Source organism: Octopus sinensis, linkage group LG13, assembly GCF_006345805.1.
Source record: "Octopus sinensis linkage group LG13, ASM634580v1, whole genome shotgun sequence".
NCBI lineage: Eukaryota > Metazoa > Mollusca > Cephalopoda > Octopoda > Octopodidae > Octopus > Octopus sinensis.
In genome coordinates this window covers 72,254,606-72,281,003 of record NC_043009.1, presented here as the reverse complement: position 1 = coordinate 72,281,003, position 26,398 = coordinate 72,254,606, and the positions used below count along the sequence as shown (strand labels likewise).

The 26,398-nt window shown below is 39.5% G+C and overlaps 1 protein-coding gene across 3 annotated transcripts; it reads left to right on the top strand.

The window, feature by feature from the left end:
• The first annotated feature begins 1,690 nt into the window (after positions 1-1,690).
• LOC118765859 (zinc finger protein 726-like) lies at positions 1,691-26,337 on the top strand. Of its 3 annotated transcripts, none has more exons than XR_005001756.1 (2): positions 1,691-1,885; positions 26,244-26,337. XR_005001756.1 is itself a non-coding variant. In XM_036508541.1 (2 exons), exon 2 carries the CDS (start codon positions 11,414-11,416, stop codon positions 12,776-12,778), a length of 1,365 nt encoding a protein of 454 aa, XP_036364434.1. In that variant the 5' UTR covers positions 1,699-1,885; positions 11,056-11,413; the 3' UTR covers positions 12,779-13,668. The 3 variants fall into 3 exon arrangements, 2 of the variants coding, with proteins under 2 accessions (XP_036364434.1, XP_036364435.1); XM_036508541.1 differs by lacking the exon at positions 26,244-26,337 and adding an exon at positions 11,056-13,668 and having other exon boundaries at positions 1,699-1,885; XM_036508542.1 differs by lacking the exons at positions 1,691-1,885; positions 26,244-26,337 and adding exons at positions 9,606-9,944; positions 11,056-13,668.
• Positions 26,338-26,398: the final 61 nt, after the last annotated feature.

Here is a 26,398-nt window from a genome sequence, read left to right as displayed (position 1 = left end):
AAACCCCAAAGAATCCCTCTCAACACATGGCTATGATGCTCCCCCACTACTTCTGCTCGTGATCAGAGATGCATATATTGTCAGCCACTAAGTGACATGCTCAACTGGTTAAGGTCAAACAACTGATAAGCAAATTTGACTTCGTTAGCTTCCTCACCCTTCTGATGTACTCCTCAATTTTCGTTTTGATTTCTGTAGTTAGTATTCTGTCACACTCTAATACTCCTAGATACTTATAACTCTCTCCTCCTTTCAATGATTTTAATGTCTGACCATCTTGTAATTGGATGCCTTCGCTGTTGCCTACCTGTCCCCTTCTCATGACTAATATTGTACACTTATCTATGCCAAATTCCATGCCTATATCTTTGCTGAAGAGTCTTACAGTCTGTATTAAGAAATCTATCTCTTCATCTTTCTTACTTGAAAGCTTCACATCATCCATATAGGGCAGCGGCCCTTAAACTTTTTTCATTCAGGATCCCATTTTTCATCCTGTTTTTTCAACCCCTGGTATTAAATATGAATTAAACTTTTGAACTTTACTTTATGCCTTTAACCCTCCAATGTGGAGTATAGGCCACTTATGGTTGAATTCCATGTCACATAAATTTTGGCTTCTGTACTTATACTCTGCCATGACTGTCCCCCTTTCTCTAGTTCCTTTTGTGTTGATCTCCGCCACGAGTTCTTAGGCCTACCTCTCCTTCTATAGTGTAGATAGGGAAGGCTTATGGAAAATTATGCAGCACTGCGCATACCAGATAAGTATATATCTATAATAAGAGCAACTTACCAAGGAATGTCATGCCGAGTCTTGCATGGAAACGGAGCTACAGATAAATTCGGAGTAAAAACAGGAGTTCGACAGGGCTGTATACTTTCTCCCTTCTTATTTCTACTAGTTATAGATTGGATTATGAAGGAAACTACGATTGAAAGCCAAACAGGCATTGAATGGACGGATGCGGAAGCTCTAGAAGATCTCAACTTTGCAAATGATATAGTGCTACTTTCACAAACATATAGCCAAATGCAAAATAAATATGAAATAAAACATACAAATAAATGCATAAATCATTTATTTTTTTTGCTGAACAATATACACATAAAAAACTCAGCAAATAGCCTTTCCTGCATTAAAAGCATTATAACACAAAGAAAGTTTTGGAAATGTGATTTTATTATTCCCTCCTCACCATCAAACTTTGGACTGACCTAGGCCAATTTGTTTTGCCCTTAAAATCTGTGATAGGAGCCCTTTCAGTAAAAAAAAAATATATATATATATTTCAGACAAAATGGTGTTCGATTCAAAGGAGATTTGGCTATTGTTTCTAGCACATCCTAAGACCACTCGTTAATTTAGCTCTAAAACCAGTCCAAACGCACGAACGACGTCATAAATAACAGTGACAAACGAAATATACACCGCCGGAAGTTGTTGTTGGCAACAACAGCAGTAATTTTATCCAGCTGAATACACGTCATTGATTGGTTGAAATTACCGAAATAGGACAACTTTAACGTGAAATAACTTTGAAAATATAAGTTTTTCTCAAAAATGCTAAGAGTAAAAGATGTTTTATATGACACATTCTACCAGAGTCCAAAGTTTGAAAGTGTTTAGTTACAAAAAATTAATTTCTTGATCTGCCGTTCAAAGGGAAAAGATCCAAAGATCATTTCGAAGGCTGTGGTGAAAAACAAAATTTGGGGAAAAAATCCTCGTCATAACAAAGAAATTCCAACTGAAATGGCCTTTCTGATCCGAAGCCCTGTTCCTCATTCACTGCGCTCCTCTATTTCTTCACTACACCACTTTTCCTCGCCATTCTCTTGTTTACTTCTCGCCCATTCCTCTTTCACCTTTAATCTCCTCAAGGTATTACAATCATTCTCAACTAATTTCTTTTTTTTTCTTCTCTTATATTTTCTGTTGTTTCTTTTGTTTCATTTTAAACATGGTTCTTACTGTGATGTTTTGTTGTTGTTGTTGTTTTTGCTCTATTTTCAGATATTTTGAAATTAATTTTTCTACAAATATATGTCAGATAGTTTAGGCTACAATTACATCAGAAGTTAACGTACAAAAAAATTAAATTGTTGGCCACGTACACATATACTGATACACAACATACATTTTTTCGAAATGTCAACCTTCATTCAATAGATACATGTGATGTTTACAACCTGACAAAAACTCTATCAACTGCGCAAATAGCCTTCCCTGCATTAAAAGCATTATTGTGCGTGTCTGGTTTAAAATAGTCGCTTATCTAAAACTAAACTATCCCAGAACAAACTCCCCACTTCTCGATCGTACGTACGATATTGGTTCCACAGTTCATCTACCGACTGTTTGACCAGTGCTGTCGAGTTAGAAATTTCTTATTTCTTTACTGCCCACTAGGGGCTAAACACAGAGGGGACAAACGGATAAAGTGGATTACATCGATTCTAGTGCGTAACTGGTAATTATTTAATAGACCCCAAAAGGATGAAAGGCAAAACGTAACGGCAGACAAAATCTCACTAAGTATTTCGCTCGGCGTGCTAACGTTTCTGCCACCCCGCTGCCTTGTCGAGTTAGACATTTCTTCATTTTCCTAAGTAATTACGGAAGGACCTGCTGCTTTTTTATTGTATTCTATGACCCGTCGTAACGTTTCTATTTAGATTATAATTAATTAACTCCGTTCACAGTTCGCTCAATTCTCATTAATTGTAATTAACTTAGTCCACTTTCTATCGCATGTTCTGGATTGTCCTCCTGTAACCATCGCGGCTGTTACGTCCCAAAACCCCCACGAAACATTACAATCCTTGTAGAAATAGCACTGTAAACATTAACCATAATTTTTAATGTTTTGGCTTCAATTTTATTGCATTTTCAACCTATATATATATATATATATATATAATGTATGTATATATATATATGTGTGTGTTTATATATATATATAATAGCAACGCCCATATATATATATATATATATATATAATAGCAACGCCCATTAGGCGTTTCCTTCGTTTTGACTCGACAAAACCAAAACAAAATCTCGGTTGTTTCCGTGACAACTCGACAATTCACTTCGGATATCTTCGTCACCTCCGTAACAGCTACTAAAATGGGAAGAGGAGAAGAAAGCTAATGGCTTGTGTGTGCGTGCTTGTTCTTGTCTGTGTGTGTACACACACACATATATATATACAGATATGAGGGTTTGGATTTTCATTTCCGGGTTAAGATGTAAACATTACCCCCCCCCCCTTTTCCTAAAAGTTATGAGCGAAAAGCTCGGATCTTGTGAATTTTCCCAAGTCCTCTCCCCACCCTCCCGTTGCTTTGCGTACATTTTTTTTTCTCATACTCGTTTCCTACACGTGGAGGCGCAATGGCCCAGTGGTTAGGGCAGCGGACTTGCGGTCGAAGGATCGCAGTTTCAATACTCAGACCGGGCACTGCGTGTGTTTATTGAGCGAAAACACCTAAAGTTCCACGAGGCTCGAGCAGGGTGAGGTGGCGACCCCTGTTGTACTCTTTCTCCCCAACTTTTTCTCACTCTTTCTTCCTGTTTCTTGAGTAACGCTGCGATGGGCTGGCGTCCCGTCCATCTGGGGGGAACACATACGCCACAGAAACCGGGAAAATGGGCCCATGATCCTGGCTACGCTTGAAAAGGGCGCATAAATAAAAATAAAACACATTGTTTTACACCTGTGGGAAATACGACCGTATGTGGAGGTTGGCGACATAGGTAAGTCACACGGTCGCATCACTAACGAAATAAGATAAGCCATAAATACAATTTATACAATGCAGTGCCAACAGAATATAGATGAAAGACAAGCCGTTCCACTGTTTGAAAGAAGATAAGATTTTATTTACAATGGTGTTAAGGTTAGAGGGTTGTGAGTGCTAGCAAGTGTTGTGTCTGTGTGTTCGTGTGTGTGACATACAAATGAGGGTGAATGCGTGTGACATAGAAGGTACAGAGCATAGAGTTAATGATGGAAATTGGTTTACAGTTCATAAGGTACACGATATGTAAGAGTTCAATATCAAGATGTTGTGTCTCAGGCGGAGACTGGTTGGACGAATATTGTCGAGCCGCGGTCGTGGTCCCAATCGCCGAGCTGGTTCTCTTAATATAGAATTCTTCAGATGGACTGTTTTACTTGGTGAAGGGATTCACTCTAACAGCGTGGATCTGTGAGGTTGGTGCGTACATGTCTGAAGTGGACGATGGTGATGGCGAAATGGTAGAGACGACTTGAAGTTGGTACAATGATGGTGACGACGGCGGCGGAGATAGAAGGCGTTCTGTTGCGGGTGTACATTAGTGTCGTCGTGGCTGATCGTCTGTCGCTGGAACTGGAACATGTTGAGTAGCTCTGTGGTCAGAGGTTAGTCCTTAGAAGGACTAGAACCAAAGACTAAGTATACTGAGAACATTCCTTTATATACAAGTAAGGTGGCTCAACAGAGCCTAGGAGAAGGGACCTTAACCAAAGGCCGTGATTGGTTGGCTTTGGCCAGTGACGCGAAATAAGTAGAGACAAATCGCGCAACATGTCAACCAATCAATTCAGTGGACACAACAGAAATAGCTCGGCCAAAGATGGCTGTAATCTCAAACGAGATCATTCCTGCCGTGTCTCTCAAACAGTGAGGATATCAGAGACCGCTACACACCCATTCCAGTATTTTTTTGGGGGGTGGGGATTTTCATTTCCAGGTAACATTAACCAAATAAGGTTTTTTAAATGAAATTTTATAGAAATATCTTTCAAATGGCATACATTACAATTATAAAGAAATTTGTGGGGAAAATCTTTCCCAAGGGGGTGGGGAGAGGGCTTCGGAACATTCACAAAATCCAAGTTTTTCCCTCATACCTTTCAGGAAAATGGGTTTTTTTTCAATGAAATTTTATATAAATACCTTTGAAACGGCATATATTATGACTATAAAATAATTTGTGGGGAAAATCTTGAGGTGAGGAGAGGACTTTCGGAAAATTCCCAAGATCCGAATTTTTCCTCATTATATTCTGAAATCACATTCAACTTTCTACAGATATCCTAGGGTAGTAGTACTATTTCACTACGTAGTGTTTATTTCTACCCACTTTCAATAATTTTGTTAAACGTATTTTGTAATTATTTTTATCTTTTGTGTATATATATATATATATATATATGGCTGTGTGGTAAATAGCTTGCTTACCAACCACATGGTTTCGGGTTCAGTCCCACTGCGTGGCACCTTGGGCAAGTATGTTCTACTATAGTCTCTAAAGCTGACCAAAGCCTTGTAGACGGAAACTGAAAGAACCCCGTCGTATATATGTATATATATATATATGTGTTTGTGTATCTGTGTTTGTCTCCCCAACATTGCTTGACAACCGATGCTGGTGTGTTTACGTCCCCGTAACTTAGTGGTTTGGCAAAAGAGACCGATAGAATAAGTACTAGGCTTACAAAGAATAAGTCCTGGGGTCGATTTGCTTGACAAAAGGTGGTGCTCCAGCATGGCCACAGACTGAAACAAGTAGAAGAGTAAAAGATATATATATATATTATCATCATCATCATCGTTTAACGTCCGTTTTCCTCGCTAGCACGGGTTGGACGGTTCGACCGGGGTCTGGGAAGCCAAGGGCTGTATCAGGCTTCAGTCTGATCTGGCAGTGTTTCTACAGCTGGATGCCCTTCCTAATGCCAACCACTCCGCGAGTGTAGTGGGTGCTTTTTACGTGCCACCTGCACAGGTGCCAGGGGAGTCTGGCATCGGACACGATCGGTTGGTGCTTTCAACGTGCCACCAGCACGGAAGCCAGCCAAGGCGGCACTGGCATTGGCCACGTTCAGATGGTGCTTTTTATGTGCCTCGGGCACAGAAGCCAGCCAAGGCGGCGCTGGCATCGGCCACGTTCGGATGGTGCTTTTTATGTGCCACCAGCACAGAAGCCAGTCGAGGCGTCGCTGGCAACGCCCACGTTCGGATGGTGCTTTTCATGTGCCACTGGCACAGGTATCACAACTACTATTTCCATTGATATTTATTTCGATGTTCATGTACTTGACTCAACAGGTCTCCTCAAGCACAGCGGGATGTTCTGGAATCCAAGGTACTTTGAATGAGCAAGGGCTATGCGGAACTGGTGCAAGAAGCAGCCTGGGTCTTTGCAGTCACAGCATATCTCCAGAGATCTCGGTCCTTCGCCATTGCCTCAGTGAGGCCCAATGCCTGAGGTCATGCTTGACTACCTCATCCCATGTCTTCCTGGGTCTACCTCTCCCCCTGATACCTTCAACTGTTTGGGAGTGGCACTTCTTCACACATCTCTCCTCATCCATCCACAGTACATGACCATACCATCGCAAGTGTCGCTCTTGCACACCACATCTGATGTTTTTTATGTCCAGCATTTCTCTCAGGGTGCTTACCCTCTGTCGTGCGTGCACACTGACATTACACATCCAGCGGATCATGCTAGTTTCATTCCTTTCAAGTCTACGCATGTCCTCTGCAGTCACAGCCCATGTTTCACTACCGTGAAGCATGGCACTTCGCACACATGCGTCATACAATCTACCTTTGTCATCAGTAGGGGTAAGAGCTTTCTGAACTTTGCCCAAGTTATTCGTATTCTAGTGGTGACACTCTTTGAGCATCCACCTCCACTACTAACTTGGTCACCTAGGTAGCGGAAACTATCAACTACTTCTTGTTTCTTCCCCTGAAGTGTGATGGAATCTGTTTTCTAATCTGGTGTCTATTGCCCCTGTGCATCTGCCGCACATGAAAGCTATCTTATCAGTTAATTTCCCTTTGATGTTGCTGCACCTCTTATGCGTCCATAGCTTACACTGGGTGCATCTTATGGAGTTTCTACCTACACCTTTCCTACAGATCGAGCAGGGCCACCTGCCCGAGGGTGTGTGTGCTGAGTTCGCCTTTCTGCTTACTATAACTTTGGTCTTTGCTACATTTACTCTAAGGCCCTTTGATTCTAAAACTAGCTTCCACACCCGAAATTTCTTTTCTAGTTCCGGTAGTGATTCTGCTATGAGAGCCAGGTCATCAGCATAGAGGAGCTCCCAGGGACGACCCGTTTTGAATTCCTCTGTTATTGCCTGGAGGACTATGATGAATAAAAGGGAACTGAGGGCTGAGCCTTGGTGTACACCTACTTCTACCCGGAATTCTTCACTATATTCGCTGACAGCCTCTCTGTATAGGGCCTGTACAGCCCTTATTAGCCATTCGTCAATCTCCAGTTTCCGCATCGACCACCAGATAAGGGATCGGGTGACCCTGTCAAAGGCTTTCTCCAAGTCCACGAAAGCTATGTAGAGGGGTTTATCTTTAGCAAGGTACTTCTCCTGCAGTTGTCGGACTAGGAATATAGCATCAGTGGTGCTTCTACCCGGCACAAAACCGAACTGCATCTCATCTAAGCAAATTCTCTCCCTAATGAAATGGGTTATGACCCTCCCTGTGACCTTCATCACCTGATCCAACAGTTTAATACCCCTGTAGTTATTTCTATCTAGAGCATCACCCTTACCCTTGTAGCAGTTGACTATGGTGCTGCTACGCCAGTCATTGGGTATGACTCCATTATGAACTACCTGGTTTACAATGTGGGTGACTAGGCCATAGCCCACTTAACCAGCTGTTTTAAGCATCTCAGCAGTGATTCCTGATGGGCCGGGGGCTTTACCTGGTTTCATACCCTTAATTGCCTTAACTACAAGGGAGCTGTCTATTCGGATAGCTGGTCCCTCTACTGGGTCAATATTTGGCAGGTTCTCCTCCTCCCATTCATTCTCCACATTCAGCAGCCTTTCATAATGGCTTCTCCAAGCCTCTTTCTTTTCACCAACATTAAAAGCAAGTGCCCCATCATCCATGTGGACACATTTCTCTCCTGTAACATCACTATTTTCTCTCACACACTGTCTGGCAATCCAAAATACCTCAGTTCTTTGGTCCTCACGTTGCTGGACATTGGCAAACTTCTTCTTTTCTGCTACATCTTTGGCTATGTATACCTGCTGCCCAGCCTCCCTTTTGGCTACCTGGTACAGTTCCCTGCTACCCCCATCCCTCCAGGCTTTCCAGGCCTCTTTGCACTAATGGCTTTGTCTACTGCACTATTCCACCACCACGTAACTCTAGGTCTGGAAGGGACTTTGCACCATCCACAGACTTGGTCTGTGGCGCTCAGCAAGCTGTCCCGTAGGAATTCCCAGCTACCTTCTATGTCCAACATCTGAAGCTCCTCCTCCCTCTCATCAAATTTCTTGATGAGGATGTCCCTAAATCTCTGACCATGTGAAGGGTTCTTTAGCTTCCAAATCCTTCTTTTCTGGATTGGTCTGTTTCTTGGAGTCCTTCTGGCCTCAAGCTTAAAGTCACTAATGATTAGCCATGCTGAGGGATACATTCTTCACCCGGGAGGGTCTTTGTATTTAAAAGCGACCCTGCATCCCGCTGTCTGGTGAGGATGAAGTCTATTTGGCTAGCGGAGTCTCCTGACTGATAGGTTATAAGGTGGCAGTCAGGCTTCCTGAAGTTAGTGTTGCAGATTAAAAGGTTACATGCATCACAGAATTCCAGTAGTCTAGTTCCCTCATCAATTCTGGTGCCAATACCATGGCCACCGTGTACCCCAGTGAAGATACCCGATTCCCACCCAACATGCCCATTAAAGTCTCCACCCACAAAGATGAGGTCCTTGCCACTAGTCTTTGAGGTAGCCTGTAGAAGGGTATCATGAAAGTGGTCCTTCTGATCATGTGGGGCACAGGCGGAGATAATCGTAGCTGTGCCACTCTGTAGGACTAAATTGAGCTTAAGCACTCTATCGCAAACCCTGACAACCTCTATGACCTTATCCACCCATTTCTCCGCAAGGAGAATGCCTACACCCCCTACACCATCCATGTTACCTTGCCAGAAGACTTTATACCTATGGAAGACTTTATACCTATGAAGACTTTATACCTATGGAAAATCCTTCAGTAGGTGGTGATTAAAAAAGAATATCAAAATTAAAAAGAGAACTAACAGCCAGGAACTATTGGGAGCCTAAATGATGCTATGTACACTCACAAAGTGATTGTACATCAGAACTTTGTAGATCCAACAAATAAGGACATCGACACTCAAAACGTGGAGAATATTCATGTAAAAGGAAGACGACGACGTCAGTTTGGAATGTCAGGTGATTTATTCGTTTCGTATTTACAGGAATTTATATGGAGGAATTCTATAGAAAAAGAGATTTGTTCACCTTTTGGTTGCTATAACCAATGTCTACGTTGTTTAGCAGTGAGTTGACTTTCTTATCTGCCCTCGTTATTTCCCCTTTAATTCTTATTTCCTTTTTTAATCACCACGTACTGAAGGATTTTCATTGATCTTTATTAGAAATGCATAACAACACCACGGAGCAATCGACGTAAGCTTAAGTAATAAACTGCATTATGGCAAAGGATTAGTGTATATATATATATATGGATGTGTATTTGTGTGTTGCTTTGATGTCATGTGAGGGTTGTTAATGTTCTTGACTCTTCTCATACAAACAATGTTATTCATCTCCAGACTTCTTTGGAAAAAAAAATAAGGGTTAGCGAGAGAAAGGTCATCAGGTCATAGAAAATCTACCTCAACAAATTCCGGCTGACCCATACAAGCGTAGAAAAGTGGGCGTTAAAGGATGAGATGTGTGTATATGTCCTTGTCATTGCATGCTAATTGTAAACATGTATGGCCGTGGGAGAAATATTAACTTCTTAAATGTACAGAATTACACAGAATGATACAACCATTTGGCCATCTTCTATGCTTCCTGGAAGAAAGTGAACGATCATTAATGATACCCATGACACAGTCTCCAGCATCCTTTTGAGGTTTCTTTTGTTAGTATTGTTTTCTTTTTTTTTTTTTTTTTTCCCTATCATCTTTTCTCTGATCATCAACATAATGTTCCATTTACATCTGTCATAGAATTCATAACCATTAAACTGTAGTCACATATCTGCTGAATCTAAGCTGGCTTGAGGCTAGAGAACAACAACACAATGAGAGACCCTTACAGAGTTGCTAAAACTTCTAGAAATATTAGCCAAATTTCAGTTGATTATTTCAAATAATGTCATTGATATATTAATGTGAGAGGGATGGATGTGGTAGTTATGTTTGAGATGTCTTTCATGATAGGTTCTCCCAGTCAGAGCTGGCTTGGAACTAAACCACCACCACCAAATAATGGTGAATTATGTTTCTCAAGATAGATGAATATTATTATCTACTATTTTGTCGTTTACTACAGATATCCCATTGGAACGGTCTCTCTCCTGTATGAATGTGTTTAACATCAATAATGTTGCCTGGACACTAAACTCTGCAAGTGAAATTGAAATAAAATGCGACGACTGGCATCCGTGCTAGTGGAGCGCTAAGAGCACCATCCGAGCATGGTTGTTGCCAGAGCAGCTGACTGGCTTCCATACCAGGGGACGTAAAAAGCACCATTCGAGCGTGATTGTTACTAGCGTCGCCTTACTAGCATGTGGAAAAACATTTGAGCGAGGTCGTTGCCAGTGCTACTGGACTGTCTCCTGTGCAGGTGGCACATAAAAATCACCACTTGAGCATGGCAACTGCCAGTACCGCCTGACTGGCCCTCATGCCAGTGGCACATAAAAGCACCACTGCACTCTCGGAGTGGTTGGCATTAGGAAGGACATCCAGCTGTAGAAACTCTGCCAGATCAGATTGGAGCCTGGTGCAGCCATCTGGTTCGCCAGACCTCAATCAAATCGTCCAACCCATGCTAGCGAGGAAAACGGATGTTAAACGATGAGGATGGTTCCCATAAAGTTGTATAATGTAATTTTCTCACCAAATTAAAAAGTAAACGTTTTAATTGTTCATGTGAAGGAGTATAGCAAAAGCTCGTTCTACAAATATATTAAAATTTCCACTGCTCTATCCTTTCTAACGGAAATTTTTTCTTTTTTATTTCAGACATCTAAATTACAGTGGCATTAAAGAAACTTTTATACGAGAGATACATCAACATTACTGTCTTTGAAAGTTGAAAGGAAGTTTTTTATACAGAAGAGATATCTGTGGAAGAGTTGCTGTGAATTATTTGATTTAACTGAAATTCTTTGTGATATTTCTTGACTTCACTGTCTGTTATGTGTTCAAGATGGTTTTCACCTTCAAATGTATTTGGAATAAGAAAGGAATTCTCAGCCTCTTCAGATATTGACAAAAATTCCAGTTCAGTGAAATATATCACAATAAATACCAGTGTGGAATAAAAAGTTAAAACTGAAAAGCAAAAAAGGATTCATACATTGTGGTGAAAGAAAGAAATATGATGGAAAATGAATTGTGTGGGGAGAATATTAAATGTGAATCAGAGTCTACAAGGACTGGTTTTATTGATGAGAAGCCAATGGATGTATGTAACCCATCTTATCAATGTGATTTCTGTAAGAAGTCATTCTCCGGAAAAGGTGACCTTATAACTCATACATATATTCATACAGGAGAGAAACTGTTCCAGTGTGATATCTGTGGTAAATCGTTCTCTGGAAAAAGCATTCTCACTAGACACATACGTATTCATACAGGAGAGAAACCATATCAATGTAATGTTTGTGGTAAATCATTCACTCATACAGCTGCTTTAATTAGACACATACGTATTCATACAGGAGAGAAACCATTCCAATGTGAAATCTGTGGTAAATCATTCTCTCTAAATAGCAACCTACGTAAACACAAACGTATCCATACAGGAGAGAAACCGTACCAATGTGAAATCTGTGGTAAATCATTCTCTAATCCAGATAGTTTGAGTAAACACAAACTTATTCACACGGGAGAGAATCCATATCATTGTTCTATCTGTGGCAAATCTTTTTGTGCAAGCAGTCGCTTAGCAGCACACAGACGAATTCATACAGGAGATAAGCCATGTCACTGTGATATCTGTGGCAAATCATTTTTTATGATGTATGATTTAATTTTACACAAACGTACACATACAGGAGAGAAGCCATACTACTGTGATATCTGTGGTAAATCATTTTCTGTAAATGGCAATCTAACTCGACACAAGCGTATTCATACAGAAGAGAAACCATTCCAATGTTATATCCGTGATAAATCAGTCTCTCAATTTAACAGTCTAACTCAACATAAATTTGCTCATACAGGAGAGAAGCCATATCAGTGTGATATCTGTGGTAAATCAGTCTCTCAATTTAACAGTCTAACTCGACATAAATTTGCTCACACAGGAGAGAAGCCATATCACTGTGATATCTGTGGTAAATCATTCCTTAACAGTAACTCTCTAAGTACGCACAAGCGTGTTCATACAGGAGAGAAGCCATATCACTGTGATATCTGTGGTAAATCATTCTCAGTGAATAGCAATCTAAACCAACACAAAAGCATTCACACAGGAGAGAAACCATATCGTTGTGATATCTGTGGTAAATCATTCTCTCAAAATATCCATCTATCTGGTCACAAATATGTTCATACAGGAGAGAAGCCATATCATTGTGATATCTGTAGTAAACCATTCTCTCACAATAGCACTTTAACTGCACATAGACGTATACATACAGGAGAGAAACCATTTCGCTGTGATATCTGTGGTAAAACATTCACACAAAGTAGCCATGTAACTGTACACAAACGAACACATAGAGAAGAGAAGTCATGAGTGTGATATCCATGGCAAATTTTATTACAATAGCAGTCTAACTACATATAAACATACACATACAGGAGAGAAACCATATCACTGATTCTCTTGCGAAAAAGAAGAAAGTGCACATCTCTGCATACATAGAGAACTGCAACTTTATCAGTCAGTATGTGGAAGAAATCTTATCAGATGCATTATCACACAGCAAATGTAAGAGAAAATCTCATGGCACATGATACCAAACTCTTGAAGCTGTGTCTTAGAACAAGCTCCACTAATGATGGAATAAAATACTTCACAAGACCCATTCTCTCACAACACTTCCATTTATAACGTATTTCAGAAGGAATAAAAGATGCCATTTGACATTGTTTCTGCTGCAAAGGGTTTCAGTTGAATAGATTGACCTCAATACTCTTTTATAATCTTGTACTTATTCTATCTGTTTCCTTTGCTGAACTGCTAAGCTAAAGGATGTAAAGCAGTACATCTTGCTCGATGTGCTTCTTGTTGCCAATCTTCATCTGTTTCTGAGCTAGGGAATATTTCTCCATGGCTGGACATGTTTACACCAAACATTGAAATCGAAGAATGCTGTGAGACAGCAATGGTGAAATCCCCCATGATATGAGGACAAGACAGCTCACACACACACACAATATCCAAGTGGCTGAAATGTGTCATCAGAAAGAGCACACAGGAATCGTGACCTGAATGCAGCCTAAACCCTCCGGTGGCACATGGAGAGACTGCTCTATCGACAGTTGTATAATATCAGTGTTTCTGGCAGAATGGTTAGCATGTCGGGTGAAATTCTTAGCAGTATTTCATCAGTCTTTATGTTCTAAGTTCAAATTCTGCCAAGGTCAACTTTGCCTTTCATCTTTCGGAATATATAAATGAAGTATCGCATTATTTACATTTGACGGATATTTGTCGTCATCTTATTTGTTGACAAATATCTGTCAAATGTAAACAAGGCACATAATTCCTCATCTCTTAAATATTGTACTGATATTAAGTACCGGTTGTGTACAGGGGTCGATGTAATTGACTGGCCCCCTCCCCCAAAATTTCAGGCCTTGTGCCTGAAACAGAAAAGACCATCTATGTATCTGTAGTGCCATGACGCGCATGGGTGGCTGTCCCTGCAGCTGCTGGAACACCACAGGGAAGCTGATTACTTGCTTAATTAAGGTGGAAATCATCCCTGGCTAGTCTTTTTTTTTTCATTCAATTCAATCATGACAGTCTCCATGAAATAAAATTGCAAACCAGACTCAGCTAAATCACCTGCTCCTTTTACTATTGCATTCACCAATGTATGTGGTCTCCGTTCTAATCTTGCAGATGTTAAGTCATTTTTTGCTCAGAACTCTTTTCACATCCTTGCTTTGAGCACAACAAATCTCAGTTCAGACATTTCAGATGATTTCGTTGTTCCTAGCTATCTTCCTCTTTACCAGAAGGACTCTTACAATCATATGCATGGCTTGGGCGTCTTTGCTCATGTCGATCTTCCCATCGTTCGTGAGAAAGATCTTGAGGATCCTCCGCTGTCTTTTCATGCGCTTTCTCTTCTGCACTCAACTAGCTACTTGTTCTTTCTCTATTGTTCTCCATCTTCTCAAAATTGTTCTGTTATACAGTCTGCAAATATATTTGTCTTTGGTGATTTTAAAATTCGTCATGAAGAATGGATTAAGTTTTCTCATGGCACTACTGCATCTGGCATTGAAGCCTATAATTTTGCACTTTCCCAATCGCTCAAACAACTCGTTGACTTTCCTACTCGCATTCCTGATGGCGATGACCAATCTTCCTCCCTCTTTGATCTCTTTTTGCCATCAAATCCTGATATCTGTAAGGTTTGTCATGATTCTCTACTGGCAGGGATTTGATCATGTTGCTGTTGCAGTTGGCATTTCACTTAATTGTTCTGCTGCCAAGGAATCCCCAATTCATCATGCTCTATTCAGCTATGATTGTGGTGAATGGGACAATTTTCTTGGCTTTCTTCGTGACGTTCCTTGGACCGACATTTTTGCTAAACCTGCTGAGGCCTGTGCTGGGGAAGTTACTACTTGGATTTCTGCTGGTATTAACATCTTCATACCAGCTCGCAAATACCAGCTGAAACCACATTCCTCACCCTGGTCTTCTCCTGCTATCACCCATCATAATCATTTTCCCCACCAGTTTCAGCGAGATAATTCTGCAGTGAATAAACAGCTATTTACCAATGCTTGCAATCCCAGTTGGGCTGTCATTCGTGATGCTAAATCACACTATGGGCAGCACATTCATGATCGTATATCATCCCAGAAAGCAGGCTCTCGTGACTTCTGGAGAATTATTAAAAGTGTTAGAGGTGACAAGAAGTCTTCTATTCCTCCTTTATTCAACAGATCTGAGGTCTTGACAACATTCAATGATAAAGCTGAGCTCTTTGCTCAACTCTTCAGTTCTCTCTATATTCTCAATGACTCTGGTCATCCACTTCCTGATGTTTTTCTCAAAACTGATAAACTGTTACACAGTTGTCATATGACTTCTAAATAAGGCCATTGTGGCATGGTTGGATCCATATAAAGCAACTGGACTTGATGGTATTCCAGTTATTGTTCTTCAGAAGTGCTCTCCTGAGTTGTCTTCTATCTTATCTTGGCTCTTCTGAAAGTCTGTCTTAGAATCTTGTTTTCTTTATGGAAATTCCTAACTGCTGTTCCTGTCTTTAAGAAATGTGGTGATCAATTTAATCCTTATAATTATAGACTAACTAGTCTGCTACCAATCATCAGTGAAGTTTTTGAGTCCTTGATTAATGACTCTTGTAAAATATCTTGACTCAAATTGTTTATTCTCCGATTCGCAAAATGGTTTCCATGCCGGATGGTCAACTGGTGATCTCACTGTTATATCCAAGCATGTTCATCGTGCCTTGAATATATCTGGTCAAGCTAGGGGAGTTTCTCGTGATATCTCTAAGGTATAAGATAGGGTTTGACATGTTGGACTTCTATGGAACTTCCTATCCTTTGGTGTATCAGGTTTTATGCTGAACATCATCTCCTCTTTCCTTTATGATGGTAGGATCAAGGTTGTCCTAGATGGTCATCTAGTTATTCTATAAATGCTGGGGTTCCTCAAGGATCTGTCCTGAGCCCAACTCTCTTCTTTTTATCAATAATCCGCCTAATCATATCATCTGTCAGCTAATAATCTATGCTGATGACTCTACTTTGTACTCTTGTTTGGACAAATCCGACGACTTGTCTGATAAGGTTGAGATCAACAGTCTTATTTCAGGGAAGTACCAGAGGACAAGTACCCCCACCACTTTTTCAGGAATGGGGGACGAAGTTGCTAAATTATTTAATGACAGCAATGATGCAAGATGTAATACATTTGGAAATTTCTAAAAGACAATAAATTTACTTTGCATTTTTTTCATTCACCTGTCTATGTTATATTCTTTGCTTATTTGATATAATAAATTCTTTTTTAAGCTCATTTTTTTTAATATCTGAACTTCATTTGAATATATAAAATTTAATTAGCACCTCAAATCTTAAAGAAAAGAAAGATTCTTCAGATAATATACTCTTAGCGATAATTGTTTCTGTAAAAAGAAGGTATGGTCATGGCTGGAATGCCTTTAGTCTAAGGTTTACTCCATCAGGACTGTCCAACAACAACAGTCTCATTACCTGTTTCTATAAAATGCTGTCGAACACCAACCCAAACATCTTGGTTGTCTGCTGAGCGACCGAGGATTATTGCAGATGTATTTTAGATGAGGAAGGATTTCCTCAGCTGGTTTGATGCTGCCTGGGAAACCAAATTCAAGTGTTACATTCACACTGTTACCACATTTATATATATAAGAAAAAGGAAAAATAGACATTGAAACATACCCCCACACCCACAATTTACACAGGTAGAGTAGAATAGTTAGTGGACTGTTACGTAGATAGATGTATGTGTGTGTGTGGGTATATATGTATATATGCAAATATATGTAAGCATATGGATATGAAAATAAAACAGATCAACGTACAGATGGATAGGTTATATGAACAAACAAGCACACATACGCAAATGGAAACTGAAACACATGACCATATATACACACACTTTACTTCACACAAGGACACATGGAGACACGTGTCCACACATGGAGAGAGAAGTGCATACATATACAAACACACACACACATACATAAAAAATACACAAACAGACATGCAAGCACATAAATATGCAGAATACATACATACAGATGCACACACATATATACCTATGCATGCACAGGCACACATGCGCACAAACAAACAAAAGGGAACGCAGTGTAAATAAGGGACAGAGTCAAGACTATTGAAAAGGTTGCAAGACGCAACGAAAATGTTAGGAAATAAAAATAAGAAAAAAGTGGAAATTTTAATAGTGAGTGTGTTAAATAATAAGTCACAAAAAGAAAATGGCTCTCCCCAGACACAACAGAATATGCTTCAACACACGAACTCATATAAAGAATCTTGCAAACCAAATCCAAAAATGAAACCAATTCCCCAAAACGAGACATTGAAACAATTACATGTATATCATAATCATCCTTTTTGAAATTCACTTTCCCATCCTTGCATAGAGGAGATGGGGGTTAACTGAGGCAGGGTTTTTTATGGCTGGATGCCCTTCCTGTAGCCAACCCTCATGTGTTTCCAAGTAAGGTGATATTTCTCCATGGTCTGACATGGTTTTGCATTTTGGAAATGAATAACATTCATTTATAATGTTGTCAAGACAAAGACACACACACACACGTGATGAGCTTCTTTTAGTTTCCATCTACCAAATCCACTCACAAGAATGAAAGGGCTCACCTGTTACTAACTGCATTGCCAGACTGTTAGAGAACTGTGAATACTTGACCACATTCCAAATAACAAGTGTCCAGTTTTGGTCTTTATTGGACAGAGGACTGTAGCTCTGTCAAAGAAGCTGGACAAAAACATCTCTGACCACATCAGCTTAGCATCCAGAAATTTCTACACAGAATATAGTCTCAGGGCATACTTCTGCCATATCAGCCAATGGTGTACTGAACTCTACACAGAGCGTGTTGGGAACAGGGGAACCTGATGATCAGTAGTAGCAATAATAATAATAATCCCTTCCCACTATAGGCCCAGGGTCTGAAATTTTGGGGATTATCGTGCACTCAACAATACCACAGTGCCCGATAATTACCCTGTACCTCACTTGCACGATTTTTCTGCCCCTGCAAGGCGCACGCATCTTTTCTAAGATAGATTTGGTGCGGGCATATAACCAGATACATGTGGAGCCTGCTGATATTCCAAAGACGGCAATCACAACACTTCGGTTTATTCAAATTCCTGCGAATGCTGTTCGGTCTGCGCAACGCTGCACAAACTTTTCAACAGTTCATTGACATCGTATTACGTGACGTACCTTTTGTCGGGCAGCTGTGGGTGGTCCTCGTGTCTCGATGTGATGTGTGACACGATGTTTAATGGGTCCATCTTTACATACCGGGCGAGTGATGTCTGGATATTTCTGGAGAATGCTGTTGTAACGCGAAGGCTCTGACTGACAGATTACAGGGCTCACTGTCGGTTGCGTGGTAAATATACCTCTCACAGTGAGGTTTGTGGTGGTGTCAATAAGCCTCCAGTTCTTCATGTCCACCAGAAGGTTGAAGTGGTGGAGAAAATCGGTTCCTAAGATAGGGGTTGGTAGGTCTGCCATGACGAAAATGAACTGGAAACGACGCTTCAGGGTCAGTGATTTCTCACCGAAAGTCAGAATTTCTCAGTACCAGGGGTGAACGTCGTCGCTAGGCCCTGGTCTACCCATTTCCCTGGGGGGTATTCAGGAAAGAGCACGGGGACTTGCACTTAGATGCCCGTGCGCCGAATTCTGAGTGATACCAGCAGATGTTGCCAGACACACGATTTTGACTGGGACTTCTGGATCTTCGACGGTGAGTGGACTTTATGAACTGTTGCTGCGCCGCCAGTGTGTTTCCAAGGTCCAGTTTTCTAGCTTGTTTGTGAGGACTTTAATTTGACCAGCCTGCTCTCTGATCATAGCTCGCAGTTCTGCAATCCCGGAGGTAGAGTCTAAGGACGCTTTGAAAGGGTTCGTCCGATGGTTGATTTGTGCCACAGAAGGAAAGGGGTTTGACACCTCAGCGATTCTATCTGCAACACGCGCAAGTTCCTCCGGGGTTGCTGTGTCGTTGGTCGACGCCAGAATGCCCTGCATTGGTAAGGGCAGGCGCTGTAGATAAAGCTGTTTCAGGACCTCTTCTGACAGCGGTTGGTCCTCCATCAGCTGTCTCATTTTACGCAGCAGTTTGGACAGTTTTCTGTCCCCCAACTTTTCTGCAGACACAAGTTGGTTGAGTCGTCTCTGCTGTGATGCGGTAGTTCGCATCATTAATTCCTTCTGGTGGGACTGACCTAATGATGTGCATGAGTTTTGCAGAGTCATGCTTGATTCTATTCGCGGCAAATTGTGCTTCTATGTGGGCGAACCACAGGGCTGGGTCGTTGGACCAAAAAAACAGGGACCTTCATGGTTAAAGCTGCTTGCGTGGTTGGTATATCAGCCTCTGTTGTTGGTTTTGGCGTGTCCATGCTGATTCTTGATATGCTGTTCGCTTGATTCGTTGTCGGGGTCACCAATTGTAGCGGGTATGATTCTTGGCCACTACTTCTGTTCTGATCTGAGGGTAGCCCTTAAAAGGACGGTTATCACAATTAGATCCAATCCAAGAATAGTCCTAAAAAGGACTGTTATCGCATTCAGATCAGACTTGAATTAGCTCTGAGAATGACTGTGGTCGTAATCAGCAAAACTGGACAGACGAAAGCAGTAGTTGAAATGACGAGCAGATAAGAGGTGTAAGTTTATACAGCGAGTTATTTCAGGCGTGAAATGGCAGTACAAAGGTTCGAGGCGGCGTGAGTGGCGAGCGTGGCAGGCGAGAGGGACACGATTTACATCAGTCCAGTGCCAAAAGGCCAACTGCTTTACAGCGATTTATGATGTCTATTTATACAAAAATATCAGCAGTGATGTTTAGCCAGTGTCCAATAGAATGGCAGGTAGGTAGGTTTTGTCCAATGAAAGGTCAGGCAAGTCGCTGGGAGTAGTTGCTTTGTTTTCTCTGTTGATGGCAGATGTATTTCCGGTGTCCGTGCAAGTTACTTCCGGTGACTGTACATAAATAAACCCAATCTGTTTCTTAAAGGAGGGATATATTCATTATGCACAGAATGTTATTTACCTAAATGGACATCAGCGATTGGTTAAAATTGCCGAAATGCTCGAAATTAAAGACGAAATATGTTACAACATATAGAATTTTCTCAATAAAGCCAAGAAAAAATGATGTTTTATAAACACATTCTACCAGTATACAAAGTTTAAAAGTGTTTAGTTAACTAGAAATTGTGTTGAAAAGTGCCGTTCAAAAGGAAAAGATCCGTCTTCTGTATATAATAGGAACCGTGGCTGACAAAAGCCTTGTGAGTTGGCGAAAACTGAGAAGCCTGTCGTGCGCGAGTGTGTATCTGTGTCCCACCACCACTTGACAACCAGTGTTGGTTTGTTTACAATTTGACCAAAACCTTTGATGCGGTGCCCCAGTATGGTCGCAGTCTAGTGAATGAAACAAGTAAACGATATAAGATAACACTTTTACTTTCTACTTGTTTCAGTCATTGGACTGAGGCCTAGAAGGGTTAACAAAATTAAAGCGGCAATCACAGACAATAATCTTAACCCTTTCGTTACCAAGCCGCCCGAACAAAATTTTTGTTTATGAAACCAAACCGCCCAAAGCCGCCCGAATTTACCTATTCATATTTAAATGAGAATATCAGAGCAAATCTCTTCAGTACATTCGTGAAAACACGTATTATACTTCGTAAACAGTTCAACTACAGTTTTGTACAATAATCGAAGTATAATTTTAATTCCGTGAATTTTGGGAGATTTTTTTCCGAAATTTGTTCCTATTGTGTTTTCAAAATTTGTAATTCTGACAAAAAATGGATACGAATTTCATTATATCAAGCAGTGAGTCAGAATTCGAAGGATTTACTACTGAAGACCTTCATAAATCTAACTCTATGACTGAAAAAAAAAAGCATGTGGTATTTGATAATGAATCTGATGTTTCATTTTCCGAAAGTGAAAACAGTGAATCTGAGATCTCCGATAGCGATAAAGAAAACGAATTGGCACCTGAATCGAGTGAAAATTTAAAAACTGTTTCTTTCGGTGATTTCTCTGAAGAAACTGGACCAAGCCACAGACTTTCCCAGAAGAGTAAAGCCTTAGACTATTTCTTTTTACTTTTTCGAATGAGCCTATTTGAAATCATTACAGCGGAGACGAACCGTTACGCTAAACGTAAACAAAGCAAAAGAAACGATAGTTTGTGGTTTCCCTCAACCTTAAATGAAATTAAGACTATTTTGCCGTAAATATTATTATGGGTATCAGAAAGTTACCCAGAATAACAAATTCTATCGTAAAATTTTGTTATATACCCAATGGAATATTAGCTAATAACCCATTTTCTATAGCGATGTTTGAACAAAATTTTTATAATTTTATATTTTGTGGAATTTACCTGTATCTACCTGCAATTAGAGTCACTTTGTAACAAAAATTATAATATAGAATTGGTTGAGAATATTTCATTAAATTATCTTCCAAAAATCAGATTGATATATCGATAAATAAAAAAGTTATAGTTGTTTAATGAAACCAGACTAAATTTATGATTACGTTAGAAATTAATTGAAACACATAAGGGGTGTAATTTGGTCAGAAATATAGTAACGAAAGGGTTAATCTACAGATAGGACAATGATTAACAAAATTAAACAAAGGCAACGGGTTAAGAGCAAACGGGGTGTTTTTATGAGTTGAGAATCAAAAGTGGTGAGAGTTCAGGTGATATTTCGGTGAGAGTGTAATGCTAAATACAACGTTTATGGTGGTATTAGTGTCTGTCAATAAAACATCTTTGTGTCTGATTCATTGCTGTGAAATTGGAGAAAGGTAGAGCAGTTACGAAACATTTACATTATATTATATGGTGGCTAATTAAGTGATACCAAAAGAATACGCTAATGAAAGATTTTAATGATTTTGAGGTGGACGAAAGAGATTTAACGTTTGTCGTGCATTTCTAGAACAAACTGATATAACTTGGCACGACAGGAAGGACAAGTTTTAACAAATAGTCAGACGTAAACAGAAAAAAATCAGTAGGAAAAGTTGAGATTAAGAATCTTAATTTTCACTTACCATTGACATACGGGTCCATGGACGGAAACTATAGACAGGACAAATGATTAACAAAATTAAACAAAGGCAACAAGTGGTGAGAGTTCCGGTGAGAATGTAATGCTAAAAACAATAAAACAACGAGTTTGTCAATAAAACATCTTTGTGAAATTGGAGAAAGGTAGAGCAAGACCTTAAATTGCATTCAGCACAATTAGGAAACATGGTAGCTAATTAAGTGATGCCAGAAGAGGAGGACAAGAGAGATTTAACGTTTGTCGTGCAATCTGTCATAATTTGGCTCGGCAAAGACAAGTTTAAAAAAAAAATAGTCTGACGTAAACGGAATTAAATTAAGTGGGAAAATATAGTTTTAAGATTCTTCATTTTCATTCGGGTTAATGGATGGGTGGGTGTAAGCGTTTGGGGGTACACAAGGGGGTGAGTTCAATCTCCGGCTCAATCATACAATATTTGTATTCAGTGTGATTGAACCAGAGATTGAACTCTCACCCATCATGGAGCGACACTCAACTCTTCCCGTCGAATCAAGGCAGTTAAATCTTCGGGTTGTCAATTATGTAAACAATAATTCATTTTAATAGCATACTTTTCTCTGCCCTTGCTCCTGCCTTCTCGTATTGCGATGTTAGAGGCAAAATTCTTGGATCACTGCAGCAAGCACGTTTTCCTTGATCAACAGCGAAAGTCAGACATTACTCCCAAAATCAGTCCAAAGTGGTAACTCTTTTACTTGTTTCAGTCATTTGACTGTGGCCATGCTGAAGCACCGCCTTTAGTCGAGCAAATCGACCCCAGGACTTATTCTTTGTAAGCCTAGTACTTATTCTATCGGTCTCTTTTGCTGAACCGCTAAGTTACGGGAACGTAAACACACCAGCATCGGTTGTCAAGTGATGTTGGCAGGACAAAAACACAAACATACACACACACACACATATATATATATATATATATATATATATACATACATATATACGACGGGCTTCTTTCAGTTTCCGTCTACCAAATCCATTCACAATGCTTTGGTCGCCTCGAAGCTATAGTAGAAGACACTTGCCCAAAGTGCCATGCAGTGGGACTGAACCCGGAACCTTGTTGTTTGTAAGCAAGCTGCTTACCATACAGCTACTCCTATGCCTAAGGTGAACAAATTTTCAAAACATTTTTTTGCATACAATTTCTTTTAAATCAAGATAATTGTACAAAATTTCATTAAAAGATATCCATTTTCATAAAAGTTATGAGGGGGGGGGGCGGAGAAAGACGGATTATGTGAATTGTCTGAAACTCCTTTCCATTCCGTTAATTACTACTTTAACACCTGGCCGCCAAAACAAACCAAAAATGTGTGATAGGTATAAAAGAATGGATATAAAACAAAAATTTGCGCCAACGAACTGGGGGAGGACTTTCGGAAAATTCACACAATCCGGTGTTTTGCGTCAAAACTTTGAAGAAAATGGATATCTTTTAAGGATCTTTTCCTTTTGAACGGCAGACAATTTCTAGTTAACTAAACACTTTAAAACTTCGTATACTGGTAGAATGTGTCAAAATAAAACAATTTTTTCTCTTGGCTTTCTTGAGAAAATTGTAATTTGTTTAACAGTTTAATTTTTCAAATTTTAACCAATCCTATGCTCTCTTTTGAGCTAAAATCATTTGCTGCGTCTAAAACTGAGACAACATCCTGTAACTAACCCTAACCCTAATATTTTTTTTCTTAATTGTTACGCGTGTAAAAAACCGAAAGCAATGGAAAGTGATTTAAACAATTAACAATCAAAATAATTCTATAATTTTATAATTCTAGTCAGATTTGAAGTACGTATTTATTAGCTGGTGTGTGAAGCTTAGGTGTTTCGCTCATAAACACATATACAATGCCCAGTCTGAGATTCAAACCCGCAAGTCCACTGCTCTAACCACTCAGCCATGTGCCTCCACTTTTATACATATACACGCACATAAAGGATAAAGAATTCCTTCGGTTACAAATGACTATGGGATTGCCCCTAGTAATTTCCCCTCCGAAGTAAGGTTGTTTATGGAAGACCAGCAGTTGCCCATGCATACCAGCCACCCTCGCTATACCACTGTTGTAGTCCAAGGGAAAGGCATAGGCCGATACAGCTTGGTACTAGTGATGTCACAACTCATTAATACAGCTGAACGAACTGGAGCAATGTGAAATAAGTGTCTTACTCAAGAACACAACACACAGCCCATTCAAGAAACAAACTCACAACCTCATGGTTGTGAGCTTGATGCTCTAACCACTAAGCCATGCACTTTCACAGACATATGCACACATATACATACAAATAGAGAGAGAGAGCGAGCTATCTAAATATCTCTATTACTAGAACTTTTACTGTTAAAAGACATTTGCTCTGTTAGTGTCTCATACCTTTTGTAAGAAGTTTTATCCTGTGTTAGGTCTTTTCTCAGTCAGCAGGCAATTTTATGTTAAAAGACTGTTTTCTTTAACACTTTTGATACCATCCCACCTGAAACAGCTTCTGGTTCTGTAGGACAAATGTCTGGTTCTCAAAAGTTGTGAATTAAAATCTTCCACCAACCTTAGTCACAATTTATGTTCCTAAAACTAGCTTAATGATAACTAAGTTATTCTTACTAAATTCTTTGTTATATTTAAAATTAATTGAAAAAAACACAGTATCTCAACAGAAATATAACAAAAGGGTTAACAAAAAAATTTCTCTCTTTCACAGCCCTTTTTTCTGTTAACAAGAATAACATAAAACCAAATTTCAAGTGGTTCACATATACTTACACTCCAAGTAAAGAAGACTAGGAGAAAGTCACCTACTTCTACAATCTAGACAGCTTTTATCCAGAACTATAATTCTATTATTAAAAATATGAAAGATGCTTTCAGAGATCATACAATCTGCAGGTAAATCTCTGCCTTCATTCTATGTCCAGGCTGGAATGGTTCTCTAAGTAATGCGTCTACTAGAGGACAAAAAATGAAATATCCCTCCACACTAAATATGTCAAAATACCCTTTCCATTCTATCACTCATGTAACCATGTATACCATATATTTCAAAAGCAGATCTGGTTACTGGCCTAACATTTTCCATCCAACAATGAGCCCTTGAGCTAGCCTCTATTCAAGACAAAGTCTTCAATCTGCTTTTCCTCTATAGTGATAATATCCCTATCCTTGGAAATACACTAGTATGATCCCTTTCTATAAAGGGAAACCCACCTTATTCTGCCAACCATTGTTCTTTGCAGTCAATTCCCTCATCTTTTTCTTCAGTGGTTCTCAACCAGGGGTGAATCACTCCCTTGGGGACAAAAATCAAATTGTAGGAGGTGGGTGAATGCAGTCTTCCATAGTGTCCACCACAATGTTGACCCTCAGGAATTTTCTCTTTGTGTATGTTTCTCTACTAGCCATAAATTTGAACTTCTTTTAGAGGAATAGTAACAAGGGTGATCACAACCCATTTTCCAGACAACACAAAAACAAAAATTATATAAAAACATCAATGTTTGAGCTTTATTGAAATTTATAACTGATTTTACAGCAATAACACAACTACAGTTTTAATGAAGATGACACACTTAAAAAGAATTCTTTTCATTACCATTTACATACAACTCAATTGTTTGTTTTTGTTAGATACAAAAGGAATGTAAATATATTTTGTGATATAAAGTGATGTAAATATATTTTTATACAATGAATAGTTCCAGTTAATTTTAAAAGTAAGTTCACAGACTTGGTTTACTGAGATTTTTTTATATTGCAGTGGTGTTGACCCCAATACATGCAAGACAGATTAAATTTAATCTACCATGACTGAATTTAGATCTACATACTTGAAAAGTTCTAATAAACATTGATACATTTCTCTAATAACTACTTATTTCATGTGGATTGGCAGAGTCAATAGAAAATCAAACAAAATGCCCTTAGTACTTAGTTACAGACACTTTCTTAATTACAAGAAAAAATTTAAGATTCTTCTAAACATAAATATTCTAATTACTTTTGTTGTCTATCCCCTCATCATTCAGTCTTAAGCAGACTTCTGATTAAAAGATATTAGAACCATGAAAATCTCAAAACTTTCTCATTTCTTTTCAGATTTTCTAAAACAGCAGATACTTGCTTCAAGAAATGCATGATTTAAAGGAGATTTGGCTGCTATTTCTGACACATGAAGTGATGACAGGCTCCCTCTTTGGTTTGTATTCAATTATAATTTGTTGAATAAGTGGAATAAAAATGATGAACTATTA

Excerpts from the sequence above, each read along its gene's own strand:
- LOC118765859 (XM_036508541.1), top strand. The coding sequence starts at position 11,414 with ATGATGGAAAATGAATTGTGTGGGGAGAATATTAAATGTGAATCAGAG.